Here is a 23,264-nt window from a genome sequence, read left to right on the forward strand (position 1 = left end):
AAAGTTTTAAAAGGACTGTCAAAGATGACAATCTAGTACAGTGTTTAAGGTTGAAATAGAAAACCATAGGGGTTCAAGTCTAGAATCTATGTATTATAATAAGATGATAATATAACCTATTTGATGAAAAATCAGAAGATCAATCCTGGAATGATAGTACAAGTATATTTCAAGGAGCTAAAATGAATTGAACAAGATCTTATAAATATTCATTTATTTTTGTAACAGCAAAAATGAAACATGCCATAACTGAGAAAATTAGTGAAGGGGAAAGATAAACTCAGAACATACACAAATTTACTTGTATCCCTACTTGTATGATCATCATTCTTTTATTTTACCTTATTAAAAAGAGACCAATATTACATTTATATCAATACAGAAATTATTACTAAGATTCAAAACATCTTTTTGGTATCGCTAAATGCCTACAAGGGAGGATTTAAATTGATCTTTAACTCTCTGAAATGCTGTTCAATAATAACAATACAAACTTATTAGCTATTAACTGAATTAAAATTGGCTGGCTACTAAGTAAAATTATAATATAAATTATTTTTCATTTTTTGGTTATACTTCGGCATATTTTGAAGGAACCTCTGCTTTTTCAACTCCGAGACAGATTTTACATGGGGTAGCTGCAGCCATCTGAAGTACAACCTGCCCGACCCCTGAGCCAAGATCAACAAAAATATCTTCACTAGTAATATCAATTTGATCTATCATCTGGCAAACTAAATCAAAAGATGTTTCTCCATAAACCTGCAGGATAAATAAGTAAAAGTAAAAATATGATCATTATACTATTTGATAAAATATAATAAAAGCTTTCAATTGACAGCTTACAAAAAAAAAAAATAAATAAATAAGAAAGAAAAGAATGAATAAATCACGTAATCTTTGTTTTAAAATATATGTATATAGATTTTTGTTCAATAAATGAATCCTAGTTGTATCATAGATTCAAAGTATGTATATGTTGTCAAATAATAGACTAATTGTATTCTTTACAATTATTTAGGGAATAAGCCAATTTTTTAAAAATATAATACTATCAGGAGGGTGTCTTTGAATCTAAATGAATTTCTTCTCAACTAAGGCTACTGAAAGGTATATAATCACAATACTTCCCGATTCTATATATTTCATAAAATTACAAGTAAGTAAGAGGAAATATAAATTGGCGATGGAACCAAAGAAACACAAATGCTTCTATTTATAAATTCAGTTTATAATTATATATTTATGTGTTTTTCATCGAGCCCCATTACCTTCTACAATGTAATACGTTAGGAATTAATTATTCTAATTTCTTTCATATTTATATTAATCTATTTTGTTTTAAAACTAACAATAAGAGATGGTTGATTATTTCAAATAAATAAAATTAAAAGTACTATACGAGAAGCTACATTGATAATTCGGCATTTAAGTCCTGAAGCCTTGTCAAATGATTTCAATGAGGATAAGACTGAGCTGAGATTAAAGACCATTTGACTGTACTTTGACATAATAACTTTAGTCATAATCGTCAGAGCGGTTTTTTAGGAGATTGTAAAATAAATGTAAAATCAATAAAAATTAGCATATCCAGTATGAGGATTAAAACAAAAAAAGGTGCTATCTTAAATAGATAATTTCGGTTTCATACAAATTTTATTTTCAAACTAGACTGACCACATACACACTCAGAAACTTGAGAATTTCTTCATGAAATTTTTAAATTTATGAGAATTGGTTATTTGGGTTTAGAGGACTTTAATACAAATATTGCCATTGAAAATAAGGATACAAAATTTTTCATGATAGCAATACTTCACCTTACTATCTATCTCATATACAGTAAAATTTGCAAATGTGATTACACTTATTTTGTAAAAATAAACTATATAATTCATTAACACACACAAACTCCCATGTTATACATCTATATTTTCTTACAAAAACTTAATTAAAAAAGTTTTTACTAGAAATGAGATATTTGAGTATATTAATTATAACATAGAAAATTTTATGAAGTTTAAGTGATCTATAATTTTACCTCAGGAGAAAATGGTTCGTATTGATTGAGCTTTTCAGGATCATAAACTGCTTGGTTATACACCTGTTGCAGTATATGTCGAAGCAGACCTCTTGAAGGATTCTTACTCATACGTTGAGACAGAGAAGTTCCTTTGCTCTAAAAAATAAAAATATTTTTATTAGTAAAATTAATTACTATTTATTATAACTATAAATAAAATATAAAGAATTAAATTTTCTAGAGCCTATATAAATTTTAAAATAACAATATAGAAAATTTCTTAACATATAATAGGTTAGAGAACACAAATATACTCTCAAAGTAATAAATAATAAAAAAGAAAAAAAAATGGACATGTGATATTCTCAAGGATCCGTACTTAATTTAAAATCTACCATTTTAGTTAGGTAAGTACATTGAATAAGCTTGTGATTTTGAGAAAATGGTTAGTAATTCAGCACAAAAATAACCAAAATACATTTATAACAAGAAATTATCTCGCTTCCTATTATATACATTTTTCAAATTAAATTAATTGTTATCATAATGAAAATCATTATTACATATATAAAATAAAAGTGATAAAATTGAATAAAAAAAAAATCTAAAAACAATTAAAATAAAAACATAAATATTTCGATTTCATATACATTGATGGTTATCATTACATTTTTTAACCATTTGGTGAATTAATTTATTAGTTTAGCCAATCAAAATTAGTCATGTTTATAAATTTTGTATTTGATAAAGAGATAAAATGTGGATAGCAAAACGATGTGGCTGGGTCAAAAAAATGCTTCATGATTTTTATAACTGCTGATTTCAATATATGTTTAATTTTTTTTTTCACACATAAAATAACATTTATGCAATTAACTGTATGAGTTGCCATAAACTTTCACATTTTGGATTACATTTTAGTTATATCAATAAGTATTTAATTTTTCTGTATTATGCAAATATATCAAACAATATTAATATCATGCAAAGAAATTTATATAATATTTTCAGGCAGGTAGCCAATCCATTGCTTGATCCAGTCCTTTTCGGAACAAATTGGAAGTGTCCTTCCCACCAACTCAGTACTAACTTGGGTTCAAGGACAATGGCGAATTGGTTCAGAACCACAGATTATGGCACCTGGGGGTCAGAAGACGCACGAGAACCTATATTTTTTATTTCTCAGAAGCAGAACATCCTTGAACCGAAACTCCGAGAGGGTATCTGAAATCCTGGAGAACCACAACGCTATTCCCTAGTAAGGTACAAGGTGTAATGTCATCATTCTTAAGCTGTCATCAGTCCCTGGTCGGTGAGAATTGCCTACAGTAGCCTGAGGGGCATTACAAACCCGGAGGGGGAGGGAAAGCGATGTTTGGCTTTCAGTATGGGTGGTTATCCATCTAAGTACTGAATAAAATCAACGAAGCTGAGCTTTACTATTGTAAGCGTCTAAGCTAACTCGGCTACCCTGACCCTCATTTATGTATAAAGAATTAATAGATTAGAACCTTGTATTTAAAGATTTAAATTGTCTCTTCCCGATGCCTTAAATTATTGTTATTATTAAACATAAACGCCAACGTGATACTAATATAAGTCTAAATTGTTAGAAACTGATTTCTTTCAGCGAATCAACTTGATAAGTAAGTTTATCTACAATGAGTAACAGTAATAATAGTTATGAGTTTTTCCTTGGTTTCTTCATATCTCAAAACGTATTTATTACTTTTTTGAAAATCGCGTAAAGTTATAAAGTATAAGTCAACACAGGTTTGTTAATTACCATCGTCAGTTTATTCAATTTAGGTTCACGTAAATCCTTCAAATTTCTATTTTATTGAGGACCAAAAATATTAGTGACCCCTTATTAGTTATATAATTGGACCTCAAGGTAAGAGTAACAAAATGTCATAAATTCTCTAATATGCATTTCAGATTTTAAAAAAAGAAGCTTTTTTCATTCGATTCCTACGTGCTCCATGCCCTTTTTTTAAAAAAATTATAAAAAGTACGTCTTCTAAAAAAAAAAACCTTCAAGCTAAAATTTCATAACTCGTTATAACGAGGTGTTATAGTATTATATATAATGTTGAATTGTTCATTTTCACAGGGTTCTATCGTAGTTTCAAACGACTTTTTAACCTTGCGGATATTAATTTGAATTTATTTTGTGAAGTGCCCCCAACATTTTTTTTTTTAATTACCTTACGAAGTTCACGAGATGTCAGAGCATCCTTCCATTTCATCTCGAGTTGAAATGGATTGTTAAACTAGTATATCAAACGATAAATTAAATAATCCTTTATTGGAAATTAACAATTCCCTGCTTAAAAAACAATATATTACTAAAATAACGTTACCCTTTTATTTCCATTATATTTTTCCATATAAACATTCCCGCTGTTCTTTACGGGCTTAGTCGCGAATGAATCCCTAAAATTTAAAAAGAAACTGAACCGACGTATAAACCTCCAAGGGGTAAACCGAAAAGTAGATGGTAGGATTACGTTAAAACTGGTAGATTTTCGGCTTGGAGGGGCGTCTCTAGACAGATTTATGTTGAGAACGATAAGTTGAATCGGCATCGAACCTTCGGGTTCACTAAGCCTTTACAATTATTATTATTATTTCTTCCCCATATCACTAAACAATTATAGGAACAATATAGGTTCTTGGCGATGAGATAAAAAAAAAATCTTATTAATAAATACTAAAAGAGGTACTTCTGATTTAATTTAAGATTTTGGCCAGAAATTTGGATTTTGGATTACAAATGATCGTAAGCTGAAAAACGAGGATAATTTTCAAGCGTTTTATTTTCGCACGTTAACGATATCGAATACTCAAGAAATGAATATTTTAAAAGGTTTTTTATCATGATGAGATGAGATGATCATTTATATTAAATCACAACTGTAAGCAGATGAACAATTCCACGGGAATAATAGTACACAATTACATTCCGTTGTTCCTAATAATTATTAAAAGGGTTTAAAAAATGTTGTACTTTAAGATTTACAATTACGTGTTTTTTCGACTTGATTAGTGAATAAACTAATGTCAGTTTGATATTACTAATGAAATAGTAATAAACATGTTTTGAGATAATATAGCTGCGTCCACCTGCGTGCGTCCCTCCCTCTGGTATTATTTTATTTTTACTTTTCTCCACTCTTGTTAAAAATCCTTACTAAACCTCTGATACGCCCCTTATTGGAGTTGAATTGGTTATTATAATCGCTTCAGAAATTTTAAAGAAGTATAATAATTGAGTTTAAGAATAATCGGGTTTATTTAGTTTTTCAATTATTAGGCACATATTTTATAAATATAGGATTGCTTTTTTTTGTGTTATGATCTCCTCTTGTGATATAGACCAACTTTCCGGTTCAAACCCTTATAATGTCATGTGGCAAAGGAAGGGCACCAATTACGTATTTATATATTTAGATATATATTAATTATGTTATTTATCTATTTAATAAAGGAGGTAAAAAAAATTACACTATGAGCTCACATTTCGTATCCAAATTTTCTTATTCTAATGTAACCCACTAGAAATCGATAGAACAAATTTCAAGATTCGGAGGGGATAAAGACTTGCTTGTTCTTGAAAAATTCTGTATATGAAATATAAAAAAAGATTAACTGAAATTCTCCACGTTAGACGACCTACAACATGAATCTGAAGGAGATGAAAAAAAATTATACCTGACCAGAAACCATCAGAAGAATATAAAGAGTAACACTGAAACTGATTTCTACTATCCTTTATCTGCTATTGTTTAGAATTTCTCACCTTTATTTTTCTCTGTTAATTATATATTTAGTTGCCTACTGATTTACTATTTTTGGTTTTTATATATTTTTTTGCTGAAATACTTTTATAAAATAAAATATATTAAAAAACCTGTATGTATGTATGTATATATATATATATACATAAAGTAATGGTGAAATTTCAAAGAAAGAATAGTAAAAATCATCAACCTCTTTAAGAAGTTCCCAAGAATGTGTGGATTTGAAATGGGTTTATAACTTTGGAAAGTTACGGCTGTAAACACAAAATTTTGGGATACTATTCTATATGAATAGAGGCGGATGAGTTCAAAATATAAATCTTAAATAATTTAAGACATACAAATAATTTCCTAATAAACTAAATGCTAAATTATTTGTACTAAATAAAAAAGATTTTTGAGTATGCTTAATAGCGTTAGTAATAAAATTCGACAAAACTAAATTCGGGACAGTCCTCCATATGAAAAAGATGGACGCCTATGGCAATTTCATGTTCACTAAACTTTTTTTTTTTTCAGTTTAAGTTTATATTTATATTAAATTATGTGGAAGAACATTATGTTTTAAAATAGGTTTCTGTCTTTGGAGAGTTACGGTTATAAACGCAAAAATTTTGGGATACTATTCTATATGAATAGAGGCAGATCAAGCCAGTTATAACATGATATATCAAATGCTATCATTAGGACATATAAGCAATAATGAAGAATGCTTACCACTCAAACTCTGATTCTTATAACCCTTTATTTGAAGTGGTTTAGAATTATCCACTTGTATTTTAATCTGTTGTAATTTAATTAGTTTCTATTGATTTACTACTTTTCTTGTGATGTTTCTTTTCAACTTTTGTGTATTTTTAATGTTCATTCTTGTTCATTAATTAATCTCCAAAACTAAGAACCCTAATATTGCTATACAGAGCAAGTAATCTATAAAATTTCTAAATACAGGGCCATCTCCACAGGTTGAATAATGAAGAGTACATTAGAAAACAAATTTTCAAACTAAAAAATAAAAAAAATATTTTTTTAAAATTCAAGGAGGTTGGGTAGTTATTCCCGGGACGCAGGTTTAAGCCGGGACGGGAGGAATCAATAGAGGAGACTGGGTTGGGCTTAAAGGGGATGTACCATGAGCACAATCAATACTCACAGCTGTATCTCCTTCGCTCTAACGCCTTTAACATGATCTTGTCCCGCTCTGGCTAATATTCAATTTTTAGGCCTTAAAGATCCGAAAGTAACATATTACAATAAAATTTTAAACCAAATTGATTTTTTTTTTTTTCAATTCAGTCGACTAAGAGTCAATGCAAAAATTAACAGAGCATTATCTACCATGACAGTAATTATTTAAAATGTTTAATCACTAATAACTAAATCTATAAACCAACGCCGAATGGTTGAAGACAAGTGGAGATTTTTTTGAGGGTCAAAGGTGAATGAAGTTATTCAGAATAAGTCACGGAAAGTTCAGATGACAAATAAAGTTTGAAAATTTATCATTAAATACTCATATTGTTCCTGTCAAAAGAAGCAGCTTGAACATAATTAATTCTATCATTTTATTATTAAAAAATTCAAAAATCCTAATGTAGGAACAAGTACGAACTTACACAACAGAGATAGGATAAGAGCATAAATGACTTAGATTGAACGCCTCCTACGGCAATTGGATGAAACCGGCTTCCTCTAAATTTCAGATAATAATTTTAAATTGTTCAGAAATACACTAAACTAAGCGAGTCAAAAGAGTAGAAGGAGGAGTGTACACAGTTTGAATGAATAAAAAAACTATTAAAAAAAAATGAAGACAGTTTTTTTTTAATATTTCTAAAATCATTAGGACTAAAACATTGGGCGGGATATGATCCACACTTTCTCCTTTTCTCACATCCGCTCTTAAAGCAACACGAAGTTTAAGGAGTATGCGCAGAACTCAGTTTAAACCTTAGTGATTTCAAAATACTATTACATAATCCATAAATTAGTAACAACAACAAATCGTAAAAAAAATGAAAACAGCTATATTATAAATTACTTATGAACAGTTGCATAAACAACAACCGACTTTGCATGCTTTCAAAATCCGGAGAGAAAATAATATCCACATACATTCGACTTTTCTAATGATGGGCCATTCAAAAGTAAGACATTTGCTCAGTTTTCAACAACAACTGATTTGTATGATGACAATAATTATTTTATTAAAGAAAAAAAAAGTGTTACGTTCTTGCCCCAAAAACGCATACGCCTTGACTTCCATGGAATTGTTCAATATATGACTCACTTTCAACCGAAATCGCTTTGTAACTTTTAAAATGATATTTTTTCTTAACAGTTGTATTATTATTATTAAACACTTTAACTATTCATCATTATTTTATTTTTTTCGTTTGCCGGCCTAAGACTCCCATTGAAGTCCTATACTGCTTTATTAAATTATATTATTGTTACAGTAATAAATATAATAATGTAAACTTATTGAGGTAATATACAAGAATGCTATGGCAAAAAGCTGTACTCCACCCACCCAAACCACTTCTTATTCAGCAAGATTGATATATGACCCAATAAAATAACGGACTGGTAAACTGCTATAGATAAATCCAACAATAATCTTCAATGAATAAATATATTAATATTTATACATATAATACTCTACTTATATACTACATAGATATCCATATACTAATCTAGAGGATATATTGTCAAAATTGGCAACAGAATAAAAGAGTTACAAAATAAAATTAGGTGGGATAGAAAGAAGAATAAGAAAATATGGAGATTTTTTTTTTTTTGCTGTAACTAAATGTTAAAAAGTTATAAAAACATATGGTCTAATTTTAATTATTTATGGAGAGATACAAGTTTTATAATTATGACGTTTCTATGATAAGCCAAAAAATGCTAATTCTACGTAAACCCTAATATGATTAGATAATAGTAAATTTCCAATTTCAAAGTCAAATGTTTTTAACACTATTTAGAATATTTAGGCTCTAGTATATAATGAATGTATTTAACTATAAAGTCAACGGCTGGTTAGGTATGTTTCTCTCCATATGTTATATTAACAACAACATGTAGAATCATACTCTTAATTTATTATGTTACTTCGGCACGCTTTCATAAAAAAAAAAAAAAATACCAAATATCGGCCATTTTTTTTTTTTTGTGTGATTAGACAACTTCAGAAAATTCTTTAGCACTTTCTAATGCGGCATTTTTGTAAATAATCCCTATTTTTCTAAAATTAACAATTTCGCCCTCCCAAAAAAAACTTTTATTCTGCTGAGGACATTAAATATTAATAATTTATTTTTATATTTCTTTAATTTCGACAGGAGCCCATTTTTCTAATTTTTTTCTTCTTGTTGAACTATTCTGAACTTTCATCGTTAACAGAAGTTCTTCCACGACCTTCATCTTTCAAGACTTCAGTCTGATTAAACTTTTTAAATTATTAATTTTTCTTTGAATAGCACACTACGCTTACTACCTTAATTTAAGTTTCCCCTTAACTAATTAATAATTCTCACCAAGTTTAAGTACCTAATAGGAAAGCAATCATACATCTTGATGAAGTAGCTTAAGTTATTGGCAAGCAGTAAATAGCTACGACGGAAAACAAATATAATTATTAGAAAGTCAGTTACTGTTGAAACACAAGCAGTATTACTTGTTAATTAGAAGCCCCAAGGCAAACGTTTTAGTTTACACTTTTTAAGTCTTTACCTGTACTTAGTTACCATAAACAACCATAACTGTAATTATTTTATTAAGGGTTGGTATGGTTTATAATATATATATATTTTGGTTAATTAATAAGCCACTTATTCAGAGTGCAATAATTATTATGGATTGTTCAGATTTAAAAAAAGAAAAAAAAAACATAAATATTTGGCTGTTAATAATCATTGCCATTTTTTGGACCCGAAAATTAGCCAACAACAAACTAACTGAACACTGGTTATGTGAAAAATAAATGCAAGAGAGTAACAAAAAAGGGAACTAACTTGAAGGTATAGTAAGGAGAATATAACATCGCGTATTGGAAAATATATGATAATCAAGAAAGCAGATTAAAATATACAGTAGAACACTATTTATCCGTCCTATTCGGGCCAAGACAAAAGACGGAAATATCCACTAAGACCTCCAGGGAGCGATGGTCCTGTATCATTTTTGAGATATTTGCTAAAAACGGGAAAAGGAGACTTAAGAGAATTAGATGTGTACATATTCAGAGGACTTTTACTAAACAAATACAAAAAATTGATTAAACGTAAACATTTCATAACTTTGAAAAGACTTCAAAACAAAGCTATCTCAAATTCCAGGAAAACCTATCAACACACCACCAATGCAGAAAACATCAGGACAGGAAAAGATATCTTCACATACATACAAACAAGGAACTGCACATCTCACATCGACAGTCTAAAAAAGATTAACCGGATAGAGGTGGTACATCATTACAACACAGTTCAACATAGTTCCTGATGATGCCTGAATTGGCAAAAGGTAGATTGGTTAGTTATATACTGGTATTACTTTAGTTTTTGATATAGAAGACTGAGATAAAAACGAATTATTAATGCTGCTTTAAATAATAAGATTTATTGATTGGATATGTAAATTTTGAATCTAGGGGCTACTTGTACTAGCTACTTCATCTAGTTCGAAACTGGTTCAAGCCCTCAGATGCCTTGGCTTTGCCTTTGCAAAGGAGTTGTTCAGAGACTATAGATGCAAAAAGACAGAGGCGGCCAATGGCGATAAGATTCTACAATGAACGCTTTTTAACTAATTCAAATCCAAAACCAGGGGTGAATTTTTTTTACGCCTGAGATCAAATAAAGGCGCAGGTGGATAAGAGCAACAGGTATTTGGGGTAGGCCTCAACTCTCATGACCTACAATACCATGATGTTCCATTCTGTGACTGACAAGTAACTAGGTCGGTCGGTATGGGTTTTATGAATCATTTTAAGCACTTGGATTTTAATTCATACCGTTGTTGAAATTGAAATTTGAAAATAAATTTAATAACAGACATCAAAACCGAAGGAACTTCTGGGCATTTCATCTACTAGTCCCACACTTGATAATTATCTAGGAACTTTATGAGGCATGAGGGTTTCAGTTACGAAATATTTTATAGTTTATTAAAATCCAAAAGTACAAATACAAAATATATATTATAATGATAATGGTCATTGCAATCTATGCTACAATCTGGCCAATATCCTATTAATATTATTTCTAAAATTAGTTCCCATAGTATTGAGTTTCTAACAGTACATCTATTTCTCACTTAAATTAATAGCCATCAAAATTGTTAAACAGAACTTTTTTTTTGTTGGTAATAGTGTTTTTGAAGACATAGAAAAAAAATTGAAATAATGTTAATATTATTGTCAGTCAATTCAGAAACTGAATCATTTATGTTTTAATTAATATAGATACAGGATTAATTTTTAATTTTAGTTTTAAAAATTATGATTTTTAGTTTGTATACCAATAGAAGAAAAACTAGACACCATAATGGTTTCATTTGCGACTTCACTTAGACATGAGCTAACAACACAGATTTAGCGATTCGCACTTTTAAATTAATACGTATTTTGCTATTAAAAAAAGCATTTTCATTATTTTTTTTTCAAAAAACCAACCATGGAATACGGTTTCATGAAAGTAGAAAATACAAATTTTCGTAGAATCGATACTTTAATGTTAGTGAACGTTTTTGCAGCATACCAATTTTCTCTCGTGCGGAGTTTAGAAATATTAAAATATCTATGTAAGTATATTCTAAACTTTTAGTTATTAACTAAAAATATTCTATTGCTGGTGCTCAGTTTCTAAAAATTTTCCTAACACTGTAATTATTTAAGACTGTGTTAAACAATAAAAACACGGAGCTGGTTTCTTTCACTGAACCCATTATTTTGTATCGAACATAATTCTTCATATCATTTTCCAACTGGAATGCAAAATCATTACGTTTTTAATTACTTTAAGTAGTTTTTCGGAATAAATATAACTTCTAATGAACTTAGAATTTCAATATTGTATTGAGGATGTTATATTTTTCTTGAAGTGATCTTCACGAAAACATAATTTATTATTCAGTTTCGAAAATAATTTTTTAATCCCTTCTAACTAGCTTTAACCAAATGTCTCGTAATTTTGATATCTTTTAGCACTAGGATAAACAATTTTTATACAGTGTTAGTAGTATTTTTGCAATTAGGTACTGCACAATAACAATAAGCAATATAACTCATACTAGATGATTTCTTAAAAGACAAAAAAAAAAAAAAGGAATAAATTAAAATAACACTCCAGTCCATTGAGCAGATAAGCCAAGCGTATGTTTATGTCGAAATGATGCCATGCCAAAACAATAATCGCGGCTAGCTTTTTTGCGTGGCCAAAAAAAATTGAATGTGTAGTTTGAGACTAAATAGCGATTTAAAAAAAATATTAAAAAAATTGGGGACATCATTATAAACTAAGCGATATAAGACACTTACCAAAAAACCGTAAAATACAACATTATCAGGATTTATAAGTCTAGATATTTTAAAATGTTCCATTTTTACAGAATTTCAAGCTGAGCAGTTAAAATTCTACACAGTGCGATGTAGAAAATATAACATTTAATAATGCAATCAACGTACTGAATTACGTCGCAAGTACTTTTTTTTTTTTACTTCTCTGTCAAAATAAAAATAATTAAAGTAATTCAATCTAATAGCTGTAAATAATCTATGCTATGACTATTTTTGACAATGTGATAGTTATAAAGATTCTTTAATAATTATTACCAAAACAATTTCATATGTTCTCCTCATTCAACAATTAATATTTTAAAGTTTATTCCAGCCTTTAGTCTTCTTTAATTCTTGTTTCATATATCACAGTTTAGTATATTTTTATTATTTAATATAAATTAGTACACCCATAGAAAATTTGTCATCCTTACAGATCACCCTCTTGAATGAAATATATATTGTATTTAAAATATAATATATATTTAATTCCTTAGTTATATTTCTCGAATTTAACATAGGAGACAATGCCTTGTATAATTTAACATTGATTTGTGGTAAAGGGACAGATGAATGTATCAATAATGAACAATATGGTTTAAATAATGTTGTGTGTTTTAATTAAGTGAACATATGACAAAATTTCAAAATGAAATAGATGTACTTAACAAATGAGGTAAAATTAATTACATTTTTTTAATTGGACACATAAAAAATTATTGATAATTGTAGGAACATTAGTACTTGAAGATGGAGAAAACCAAAACGTTGTACAAACAAATATAGAATGTTGATAATATTCTGAAGGAAGTTTATTTTTCACCTTAACATCTTAATAAAGTTTTTTTTTTTTTTTTTAGCAAAGCAGACTGATTACTAGCATTCTGAAAATTTAGCAAATGTTTGGGAGAAAAATCAAAAAAATCAGCTAATAGTAAACTTTAATAAGGGATATACACAAAACTGCAAGTGTGAGGTAAATGAGAAGTTGAACTAATGAAATTTGAGGATTCCCTCACCCTTGTTTACTTTAAAAATTTAGCAAATATACGTCATTTTGCTTTACAGTAAACAGTCGAACGGAAAACCAAGAAACTTCACAAAAAAAAAAAAAACGCCGATTTGGTTGGTGTTGTAACATGAAGCCGTCTTTCTGCACCACAAGCTCATAAGATTTGTTTTGTGGGGTTAGACGCAAGTAATGGTGTCTTGAGATAGTTCTAAGTTGGCTAGCCTGTAGCAGACGGATCAATACGGCAGAGGCAGTCGGAATGGTCTATATATACCCGCTATGTTGGTAAACAGGGGGAACCTTGACATCACTTCCGCTTTCCCGCGTTTTCCCCTTCAGTTACTTAATCGGTTCCCCGGAATTATTAACCGCCGATGTGAATTAAAGTGATCCAAGTTAAACAATGATAGGAGTCGTAAGGTGAAAAATCAAAGATGGTCGCTGTAAGATAGAATGGGAAGGAAAGTAGGAGAATATGTTCTAGAAATATAAAATCTATAAACTATAACTTTTATAAAAATTATGATCATTTATTAGTAAATAAATAATAGTTTGATACATTTATAGCATAGGTTTCATTTTTATTGGCCATAGACGCTCGATGATTTGATTGCAATTTTTAAACTTGTTTATAGATAGATATTGTAATCTGCCACAATCTTTCTCAACAGAGAAAAAAAGATAAATAAAAACTATATTATAAAATACTATAACATAAAAATAATATAAAATATATCAATGATATATTATAATAATAATGATATCAATAATATATCATTGCAATTTAGATTTAAATAAAAAATAAAAATATACTGGCTTCATAGTGTAAGGATAGTAGATACTATAACGAATATAATTTTATTGAAAAAAATATACATTTATAAAGAAAATTAATTAATATAAATTACTGTGATAAAGATAAAGTCCCCCCATGGGAGTGGTTGGGAACTCAGTAACCTTAAACACATTAAAACAACTGCGTTATAAAATTTAAAAGCTAAAAAAATAAAGAATCCAATAGTTGGAAAAAATTTAATATTTATCGATGCGAACACATTTTGTTTTTAATTTTCATGAAATGGCTTTTATTTTATTTTTTTCAGAAATAAAACAAGGGAGAGGGAGGTGTTTTAAGAGGCAAAACATAAAACGAATATTATTTTATTCTATACCTATATCAGTATGAATAGCTACATAATAAAATGATCATATGGACTTTGTTGAAAAAAAAAAAAAAGAAACTGATATCATTGAATTTCCTTATAAAACTGTTCGTAACCAAAAATTATTATTGACTTTTATTTAAGAGGTTTATTTATATTTATAAATAACCTGAATATTATATTTGCCCAAATTTGAGTTATATAGTCATTCATTATAATTTAATTTAATTTTAAACAATGTACTACATAGTGTTCTGATATATTACATATACACTTAAAAATGGTTGTGATTGTAACATTATACGGGATGTTTGAGAAAAAGTAATTTCCATTAGTGCAACTCTAAAACGTAAATATTAGTTAAATGACTTATATTATTTAAATAATTTATTTATAAATATATTTATCATACCTTCTAAAACAAACAGTTACATTTTATATTTTTAAGTGTTTCCAGAGTTACATTAAAAAGTAAAAATTTAATTGTAAATGTACGAGTAAAATAATGTGAAATTAATAATATTTTTATTATTGTACCCCTATATTGAGTTTTAGATTATGAATGTTTTGATATAATAATTTCCAAAGATTAATTAGTTATACTTTTATAATATTGATTAAATATTTCTGAATATTATCGGTTTCACAAAAACACGAACAATTTTTTTTAGTGCGCTATATTGTTGAAATGGGTCGAATAAAGCATTACGAAGCCGAGAAGTGGAAAAGATTACGATATGAGAGGGGTGTAGAAAATCAATACACTCCTTCATGCCACACACTACCAAATGCCTTCTGCTATGTTTCTTGACTTAGGTTGAGCTTGTATGTATGTATATATATATATATATATTTAATTAATTAATAATATATATATATATACTAAAATCAAAGATTTTACATTGTATGAATTAAGAGATTGATAGATTATATAAAATTATCCATATCAATATATGATGGTAATCGTATAAAATTATCCTATAGGGATCATGTTTTCAAATTTTGTGGCAGAATCGGGACAAGAACCCGTTCATAATTTATAAATTTTATAAAAGGGAACAAAATTTTTAAATATTGAATAGAGGTATATATATTTTTATGTATTTATTCAGCAATAAATAAATATAAGCCTGATTTCTTATATTCATGAATTTTAAAAGTATAAATTGTAAATGTACGAGTAAAGTAATGTGAAATTAATAATATTTTTATGATTGTACCCCCATATTGAGTTTTAGATTAATTTTTGTTTTTCATTTTCATGAAATGACTTTTATTTTATTTTTTTCAGAAATAAAACAAGGGAGAGGGAGGTGTTTTAAGAGACAATCTACTTTTATTAAAATTGAATTCTTAAGTTTATTTTAATATCTAGTTTAAATTATTTTCTTGATTTTTTTATAAGTGTCCTTTAATATCTCATGTCAGTGCGGTGGTTTTAGAAAAAAAAAACATATTTTTTCATTTTTTTTTTAAAACTAGTTTTTCAGGAAATATTAAAACCAGTCTTATAACATTCTGAACGTTGGAAGTAATTCAAATATACTTTAGGGGTTAGGCTTTTAAAATTACTGTAAGGATACAATCTTAATTTTTATGCATAATTTATGAAATATTACGAGGAGTATGCTATTAATTAAAAGAGAGAATAAATGGATATCAATTTAATAAAGTGGTTTATTAACGAATTTTAATCATAAAAGAGTTATAAAAAGAACCATCTGCATAACTAGGCCACCCTCTTTGTCTTCCTTAAAATTAACATTTTTTGTTTTTTTTATTCCAGTTTCTAAGAAGCTATAAATCCTATCGACTGATAATGAAAAAATATTCATTTTTTATAAAAGTTAATAGTTATTACATGATTTGGTCCTTCGATTTCAGAGTAATACAAAAGGAATAAAATAAAACAATGAGCTTGATTCAGATTCTATGTTGGTAATTTTTTCTTTTTTTTGGGGGGGGAGGAGGGGGTGAACTATTTATAAAAGCACAGGTGTGGCCCTAAAAGAAGGGAAAGAGAAACAAAATAGATCCCAGAATAACTGAAAATGGTCATAGTGTCTATTAATACTCCGTTGAGGGAGATTGGAAGGTTACCAAGAGTTGGTCCGCCCTGTGACGTTTTATCTGGTTGTATAATCTGAAATATCAGCTTTTGGAACAGTTTATACACAATATAAGCTAATACAATAAACATACATAATTTAGTAAATTAGCTATAAATTTCCAATTATAGGAGAATTTTTTATTTTTAAATAAATTCTGTAACACGTTCAATGACTATCCATTTTGAGAAAAAACTATCGAAAGTTCCAAGCCTTAAATTGGCATTTTGAATTTCTTCGGCTACCACCAGTGTTTTTAGAACATTTTCTCGGGCCCTAGGCCATATAAGATTAAGGCATAATAAATGTAGTGATCTATCAGTGTGTGAATGAAGGAGATGTAAGCAAATTGATTAATAATTTAAGATCTTTTTTTTTTTTTTTTTTTCAATTAGCGGTAAAAATGAAACGGATACACTTTCGATAAAGGAGGAATCGTAGTGTGAGAGTAAATCAGTAAATGGAACATATTGAGTTTGTATATAAAGCCGGAGGCAGAGTATCGTCCATGAGACATATTGCAAATTTGGGTTCTTAACTTATGAAAAATAGAGACAAAATCTCTAATTTCTATTACTTTTTTTAATTTTTATTGAGAAAATAATAAATACAATCTTCCGCATTCAATATTACAATATATTTACATCATCAATAATAAACATCCAAAATAGGTCATATTAAAATCCGTTGATGGTAAAGATAAAAAATAAATAAATAAATAGATTTAGGTAAAAGTTAAAAGTTATTTAAACACATTCATGACTATTTACTACACATTCTGCCCAGAGAACTCCAAACCGAGCTTTGCTCTACCAACAAAGCAGAACTCCGGGAGATCCCAGCGCCTCCGTTTCAGCAGCATCACTGGTAATGAAAGTCAGATTCATGAAATTAATACTGCTTAAATTGTTTGCTGTTCAATAGTACACCGAGTTTTAAAGAAGTCTAAATGAAATCTGAGTGTGTTGGTCTACAAGCCAACAACAACAGTGACTAATCGAGTCTGGACCTATCTTCTTTTTGCTAACTTATTTGGAACAAAGCAAGAAGGGCTACTATGAAGGCCATCGAAATATGATTTTCTTTATTATTTCTGCTCAGCTAACCAATGAATGATATGGATCATTCTGGGTCCTGGAATCTAAAAAGTAAATGGATACTGATTGCACATGGTTTGGTTAGTGTTAAGAGAAAATGTATGACAGGGGAAGCATGACCAATGTGAAGGACACAACACACAATCAGTCACATTAAGGATGAGGAATGGCGTCGGGATGGTCACCTTGTGAAGTGGCGGTACAGCATACTAATTTCTATCTGCGATTAAAGAAAAAAAAAGTAAAGGATATAATTGGACGATTCCAAATGAAAATCTGACTTGAGACAACTAGAGGCAATTAGTCGATGCATCTTTTATAGGTTGTTGATGTGAGATGTACTCAAATTTGTCTTCATGAACGTGAACTAGGTTTTTCTATTCCGATAGCGCTTGAATTGATTGTTGTTTATCGATATTTTAGATAGTCAAGACTTTATGTTACGAATCATCCACTGATGTCTTAATAATTAATTGTTGTCTCCTTTTGAGTTTGTACTCTTTTATATTTAATTAATAAATAAAACAAAATAATTCTCCGGAGGGTCAGTGGTACGAATGTATTCTGAAATAAATATAGTAACCGACGAGGGCAGAAAGAGGAATTTAGGAGGGCATCTGGTTTGAACGATAAAACTCTTAAATTATTAAGAAATATTTAAGTTTAACTAAATATTTATCTAAGTAATCTATTTCTAGACCATAGTTCATCCTAAATAAAATTATGAATATAAGAAAGGCTGAACCGTAGAAACGTCTCACCGCAAGGAGACAGGAAACAACCTCCAGGTTCGCTATATTTAATGAGGCCACCAACAATGTTCCCTTAGATTGAATATTATATGCAGCTACGACTTCATGGACATATTTATGCTGGATCTAAACGTTTGCCACTCCAAAATCCAATCCAAAATAAACTGCTAAAATTAATTAGCAAAATTTAAAACAATGTATTTACACCGAATCAATAGAATTTTAAAATACACAATCTTAAACAAGATTTGATCATCGAATCTGAAGGTTGAGGAAATTCTTTAATTAATTAAAACATGGAAAGCACAAACATTTATCTGTTGCCAGTTCTAAAAAAAATGCAAACTGAAGTCAAACGTGTGGATGCACAAACCTTTGATTTGTGCCAAAAAACCAACACCCAGCCGCAAATTTAGGCCAATTTGTATCAGCCAATCTAAATAATTCATTCACATAATCAAAACTTGCACATCGCGAATTTGCCATTGGTTGGCATACGTATAGGTTTTTAACTGAATAGAAAATTACAATATTTTCAAACTGATTCCACATACTGCCTTCAGTTTCCACAACTTCCACAAATACGCCTAATGACCCATAATGATGGTCTAACATTTTTCAATAGAAGATGAAATGCCACAATCCAATTGTTTCAATACCCTTCCCACTTGTAAATCCTGACTATTGAATTACTTTCGGTTTCAGGAACATAAAAATTAAATAAATATTTATTTATCAATTATTGGTACTTTTTAATCATTATTACTTATTAATAAATTATAAAACACTATTATAAAATTATTCTTATAATTTATTCAAGTTTAAATGCTTAAAAGTTACTTTACGGCGGCTTATTACAATTGATTTTTTTTTTAGTTGTTATATCTTTTGTTCTTAAGGTTTTCACTCTAAGGCCCTGAAACCACCTATCATTAATTACCGTTATTATTGTAGAGACGTATCTCGAACATGAAATCTTGTCATTGATACCAATAAGTAGAAAGTAAGCTAAAATAGGAGGTACTTAAAGTATTGGGTATTTTCCTTCACAACTTGTTGCTATTGTCATAGATTGGACCAATTGTCCCAGCAGTTTCTCGTCATTTTCGTCAATGGTCTAAAGAATGGCAGTGTCAACATCAGCCAGTCTTAATGGTAATTAATAAATCATCCCACTCCTCAAAGGCTAGAAGGCCGGAGACGTCGGGGAAAATGTATGTATTGAGAAAAAACAACATAAGTGAGCATTTGCAAAAGTCCCATATTACAAAGCTTTTATAGAGGAGCCCTGAAATATTCGTAAGACAAGATGAATAGTAGAAAAAATATATTATATTAATTTTAAAAAAATAATAAATAATTGTTTTCTATAAAGTGTTCAAAAAAATCTATTAGAGTTTTTTTGGTAGGACAGTTAGGTTGTAACTATTTATTAACGTATAAATTCAGATAGATTCTACATTTTAAAAATCTTATTTTTATTTTCATTCGGTGTTCCATCATTTATTTGATTTTACTTTACAGCTCCGCTTGTGTCCAAGACATCACCCACCACATAACTGGGAGAGCCGGTTAGTCCGAAATGTAATAAAGGAAGAACCTACAATATTGATTGAACATACTATATGGGTGTTATGAATATTGATATTTGATGATGTTAGGTTTATTATAGACTATTAATAAAAAAATTTTTTTTAGATGTCTGATTTAATTTAACCAGTACGTTTTCTGTAGTATATTATTTTTGTTGAAGAATTATTATAAATAGAAGGTGAAAAAAAATTGGTCGTTTTTATTGTAGTCCTAACTTTACGTATTCCAACAAATCGAACAACATATCTTGGCGATTCGCATATTAGCGACTCCTTAATTAATAAATTACATAGATCATTAAAAAACTGGATGTTTTGAAATAAAATTAAGTTAAAAAATGAAATAAAAAAACTTAAAACAATAGGAAGCGAGATGTTCCAAAGATTTTTAAAGCTCGCATTTTGAGATTACAGCTTACTTTCTTACAATACATTATATCAGGGGCATTAAAAACGCTGTACGTACCATACCATGCTTGAAAAGGTTGTGAATGAATTTAAACTGTAAAGCTTGGGAGTTAGAATAATTTAATTTGCTATGGGAAGTTGAAGTTTCGCAAATTAAAAACAAAAATATGACAAAATAAAAAACGAAAAAAAAAATCAGCATTTTGAGTAAGTTCAAATAAATCACAAAACCAATTACCATTTTCAATAACTGAAAGTAATTAATTTTGAGATAACTTACCCTTTACTTACATGCTCGTCGTTATGAAATTTGTTCGTGCGATTAGCTTTCCTTTTATGGTCGAAACATACCCAACATACAAACATATCCATCACTAAAACAACACATTTGGTTATAGTTGACTGGAGTTCTTGGTTGGTCATACTTCATATTTCATTTTTCAATATGACACTCCAAAGTTGATAGTGGTAATGAAAAAATGTTTGTTTGTGAGTCGTGCTTCAAAATTCTTTTAAGATACGAATTCTATTTGTATTTCCCATTGATTTGTAGAAGCCTTTTAAAATTTTGTTTTATTTTTCGGAAAAAAAACTAGCGAAGTGTGAATCGGTGATGGAAATAATTTTATAATTGATTTATAAGAGGGATGCAAAATTTTTAAACTTTCGCTCTCCTGTGGGTTGAGGATAAGTGAAAAATTAGACAAATTTTAACGTGGTGAAGATTCATTATCATAGTAAGTCACATCAATTTAGGTTGGGAAAAAAATAATTCGGACACATCTGTCTTGAATCGTTCCTGAGATCAGGAGTAACCAATGCAGATCGTCCTTTAACCTCAATAAAGTGGGTACCTCACCAACCAATGGGTTCGGGAAAAACCTACTTGACTTCATTACCACCTTATATGATTTATCAATTAAGCAAAATGGTTGCAATGGTACTGGGTTTCAATCAAAATAATAACCTATGAGTATAAAGTTTATAAAATATTATAAATGGTCTGAACTTGGGCAAAAGTAGTTTTTCGATTAGGAGTTAAAAATGGAAATTCAAATTTTGAGTGAAAGTTTTATTAAACATTGTTATTTTTCATGTAAATAATTCATACTTTATAATTATAAAGTGTAGATGATACCCAAAATGTATTAGTTATATTTAAAAAAATTAATTACAGATACATTGAAGTTACTTAAAATTTAATTTTTGAAAAATAACAACTCAATTCAGGGGTTACTTTAATCAGTTGAACATTTTCAGTAACCGATATTTGGATAGAACTTGCCAACTAAGGAACTTGTCATTTTCAGTAACAAGTTAAAAGGTAGTGAAAGGAGATATCAGTTCAAAAATAACACATCAATCATCATATTTTTTTTTGTCGCGAACTAAACTAGCCTATAATAAAAAATTAATTATTTTAATTTATACGTTTTCAACTAAGAAAATGCATATGAATCATATTTTCTTCAAGTGTCATGAATCGAACTTCAATATTTTCCTTAGCTAAAAATGTATTTGCTCATAAAAATGTGAATCGTGTTTTCATAGTTTTTTAATGATTTTTTTTTTTTTAATATCTTATATAAACCAAACCCGAAAGCATAAATGAAATAATTTTTTTAATTTCAAACTTTTAAAAATATTTAGCTAAAATTTGAATAGTATATTCGTAATAATTTGCTTATATGTATATATATTTTATAATGAACCATAAAGAATACCTATAAACGCCCAATCAAGGAACAGAAATTTAATCTAATATAAATTCAAGCAATAACTTGAAAAAAGTTATCAATATTTTTCCTTATACTTTAAACTGAATAATTAATGTATCGTTAGATTACTAAAGATAAAGACAAAAATTAACAGCGTATTCTAAATTTTCAATAAATCAAAGATATTCTAACGAATCCAACAGAAACACGTGAAACAATAGGAGCTCAATTTTTTAATAATTACAAGTAAAAACAAGTTTAATTCTTCTTAGAAAAAATAACATATTTAAGATATTATGCATGTTCAAAATTATTTTTTTTTTTTCAGTTATTTATTCATTATTCATATAATTTACAGTTCCTTAGAAACAATTTTTTTTTTCTAAAAAAAGGTTTTTAGCAAGTTCAAAACGTAAATCAAATAGTATAATAATGTGAGCTTAAAAGATTGTAAATAGGTATAAACGTTTTGGCTGATTCAGTTATAAATTTATAATTAAAGAAAAAATTTAAATTGCAAAATATGAATAAAACATGTAAAGTTTATTTTTAAATTCTTCACTTATCATCCCAGATTCGTGCAGGTTTAAAAGTAAATGTTAGGCCAGTTTATTTAATACACATTCGTTTTTTAAATTGAATTTTCTTAAATTTTAAATTGTTTTTACTGAAATTTCGGCCCGTGTAATGACGTTTACACGAACTTCGGTTTAAGCAAAAGATTCATAAAAATTTATCCACGCTTAACAATGATACAGCATATTGCATACATTAATATACAGAGGAAACTAAAATAAAAAAAAAATCTTTGTGTTCAATAAGATGATGCAAATGTGTTCAAAATAATGAAAATAAAATATTAATTTAAAATTTCATCATTATGATTCTATCAGATGGAGGGAAACACGTTCCGTTCCAGTGATACTGAAAAACAAAGTTGAACAAATTTGAAACAGTACATACAAAAAAAAACCCTGAAAAATATCTATTATAAAATAATTTAAGATTTCAGCTCAATAGTCCAAGTGT

General features: G+C 28.4%; 1 protein-coding gene across 1 annotated transcript in view; it reads right to left on the minus strand.

Moving 5' to 3' along the window:
* The window catches only part of LOC112211290 (histone-lysine N-methyltransferase, H3 lysine-79 specific), a gene marked incomplete at its 3' end in the record, with an annotated part of 127,291 nt that overhangs the window by 10,471 nt on the left and 93,556 nt on the right, over positions 1-23,264 (minus strand). Inside the window, 2 exon segments of the mRNA XM_024362721.2 lie at positions 577-762; positions 2,042-2,179. Coding sequence (XP_024218489.2) covers positions 577-762; positions 2,042-2,179 — 324 coding nt within the window.

Source organism: Halyomorpha halys, unplaced genomic scaffold (assembly GCF_000696795.3).
Source record: "Halyomorpha halys isolate HHAL.00 unplaced genomic scaffold, Hhal_1.1 Scaffold433.1, whole genome shotgun sequence".
In the NCBI taxonomy this organism is placed as follows: Eukaryota; Metazoa; Arthropoda; class Insecta; order Hemiptera; family Pentatomidae; genus Halyomorpha; species Halyomorpha halys.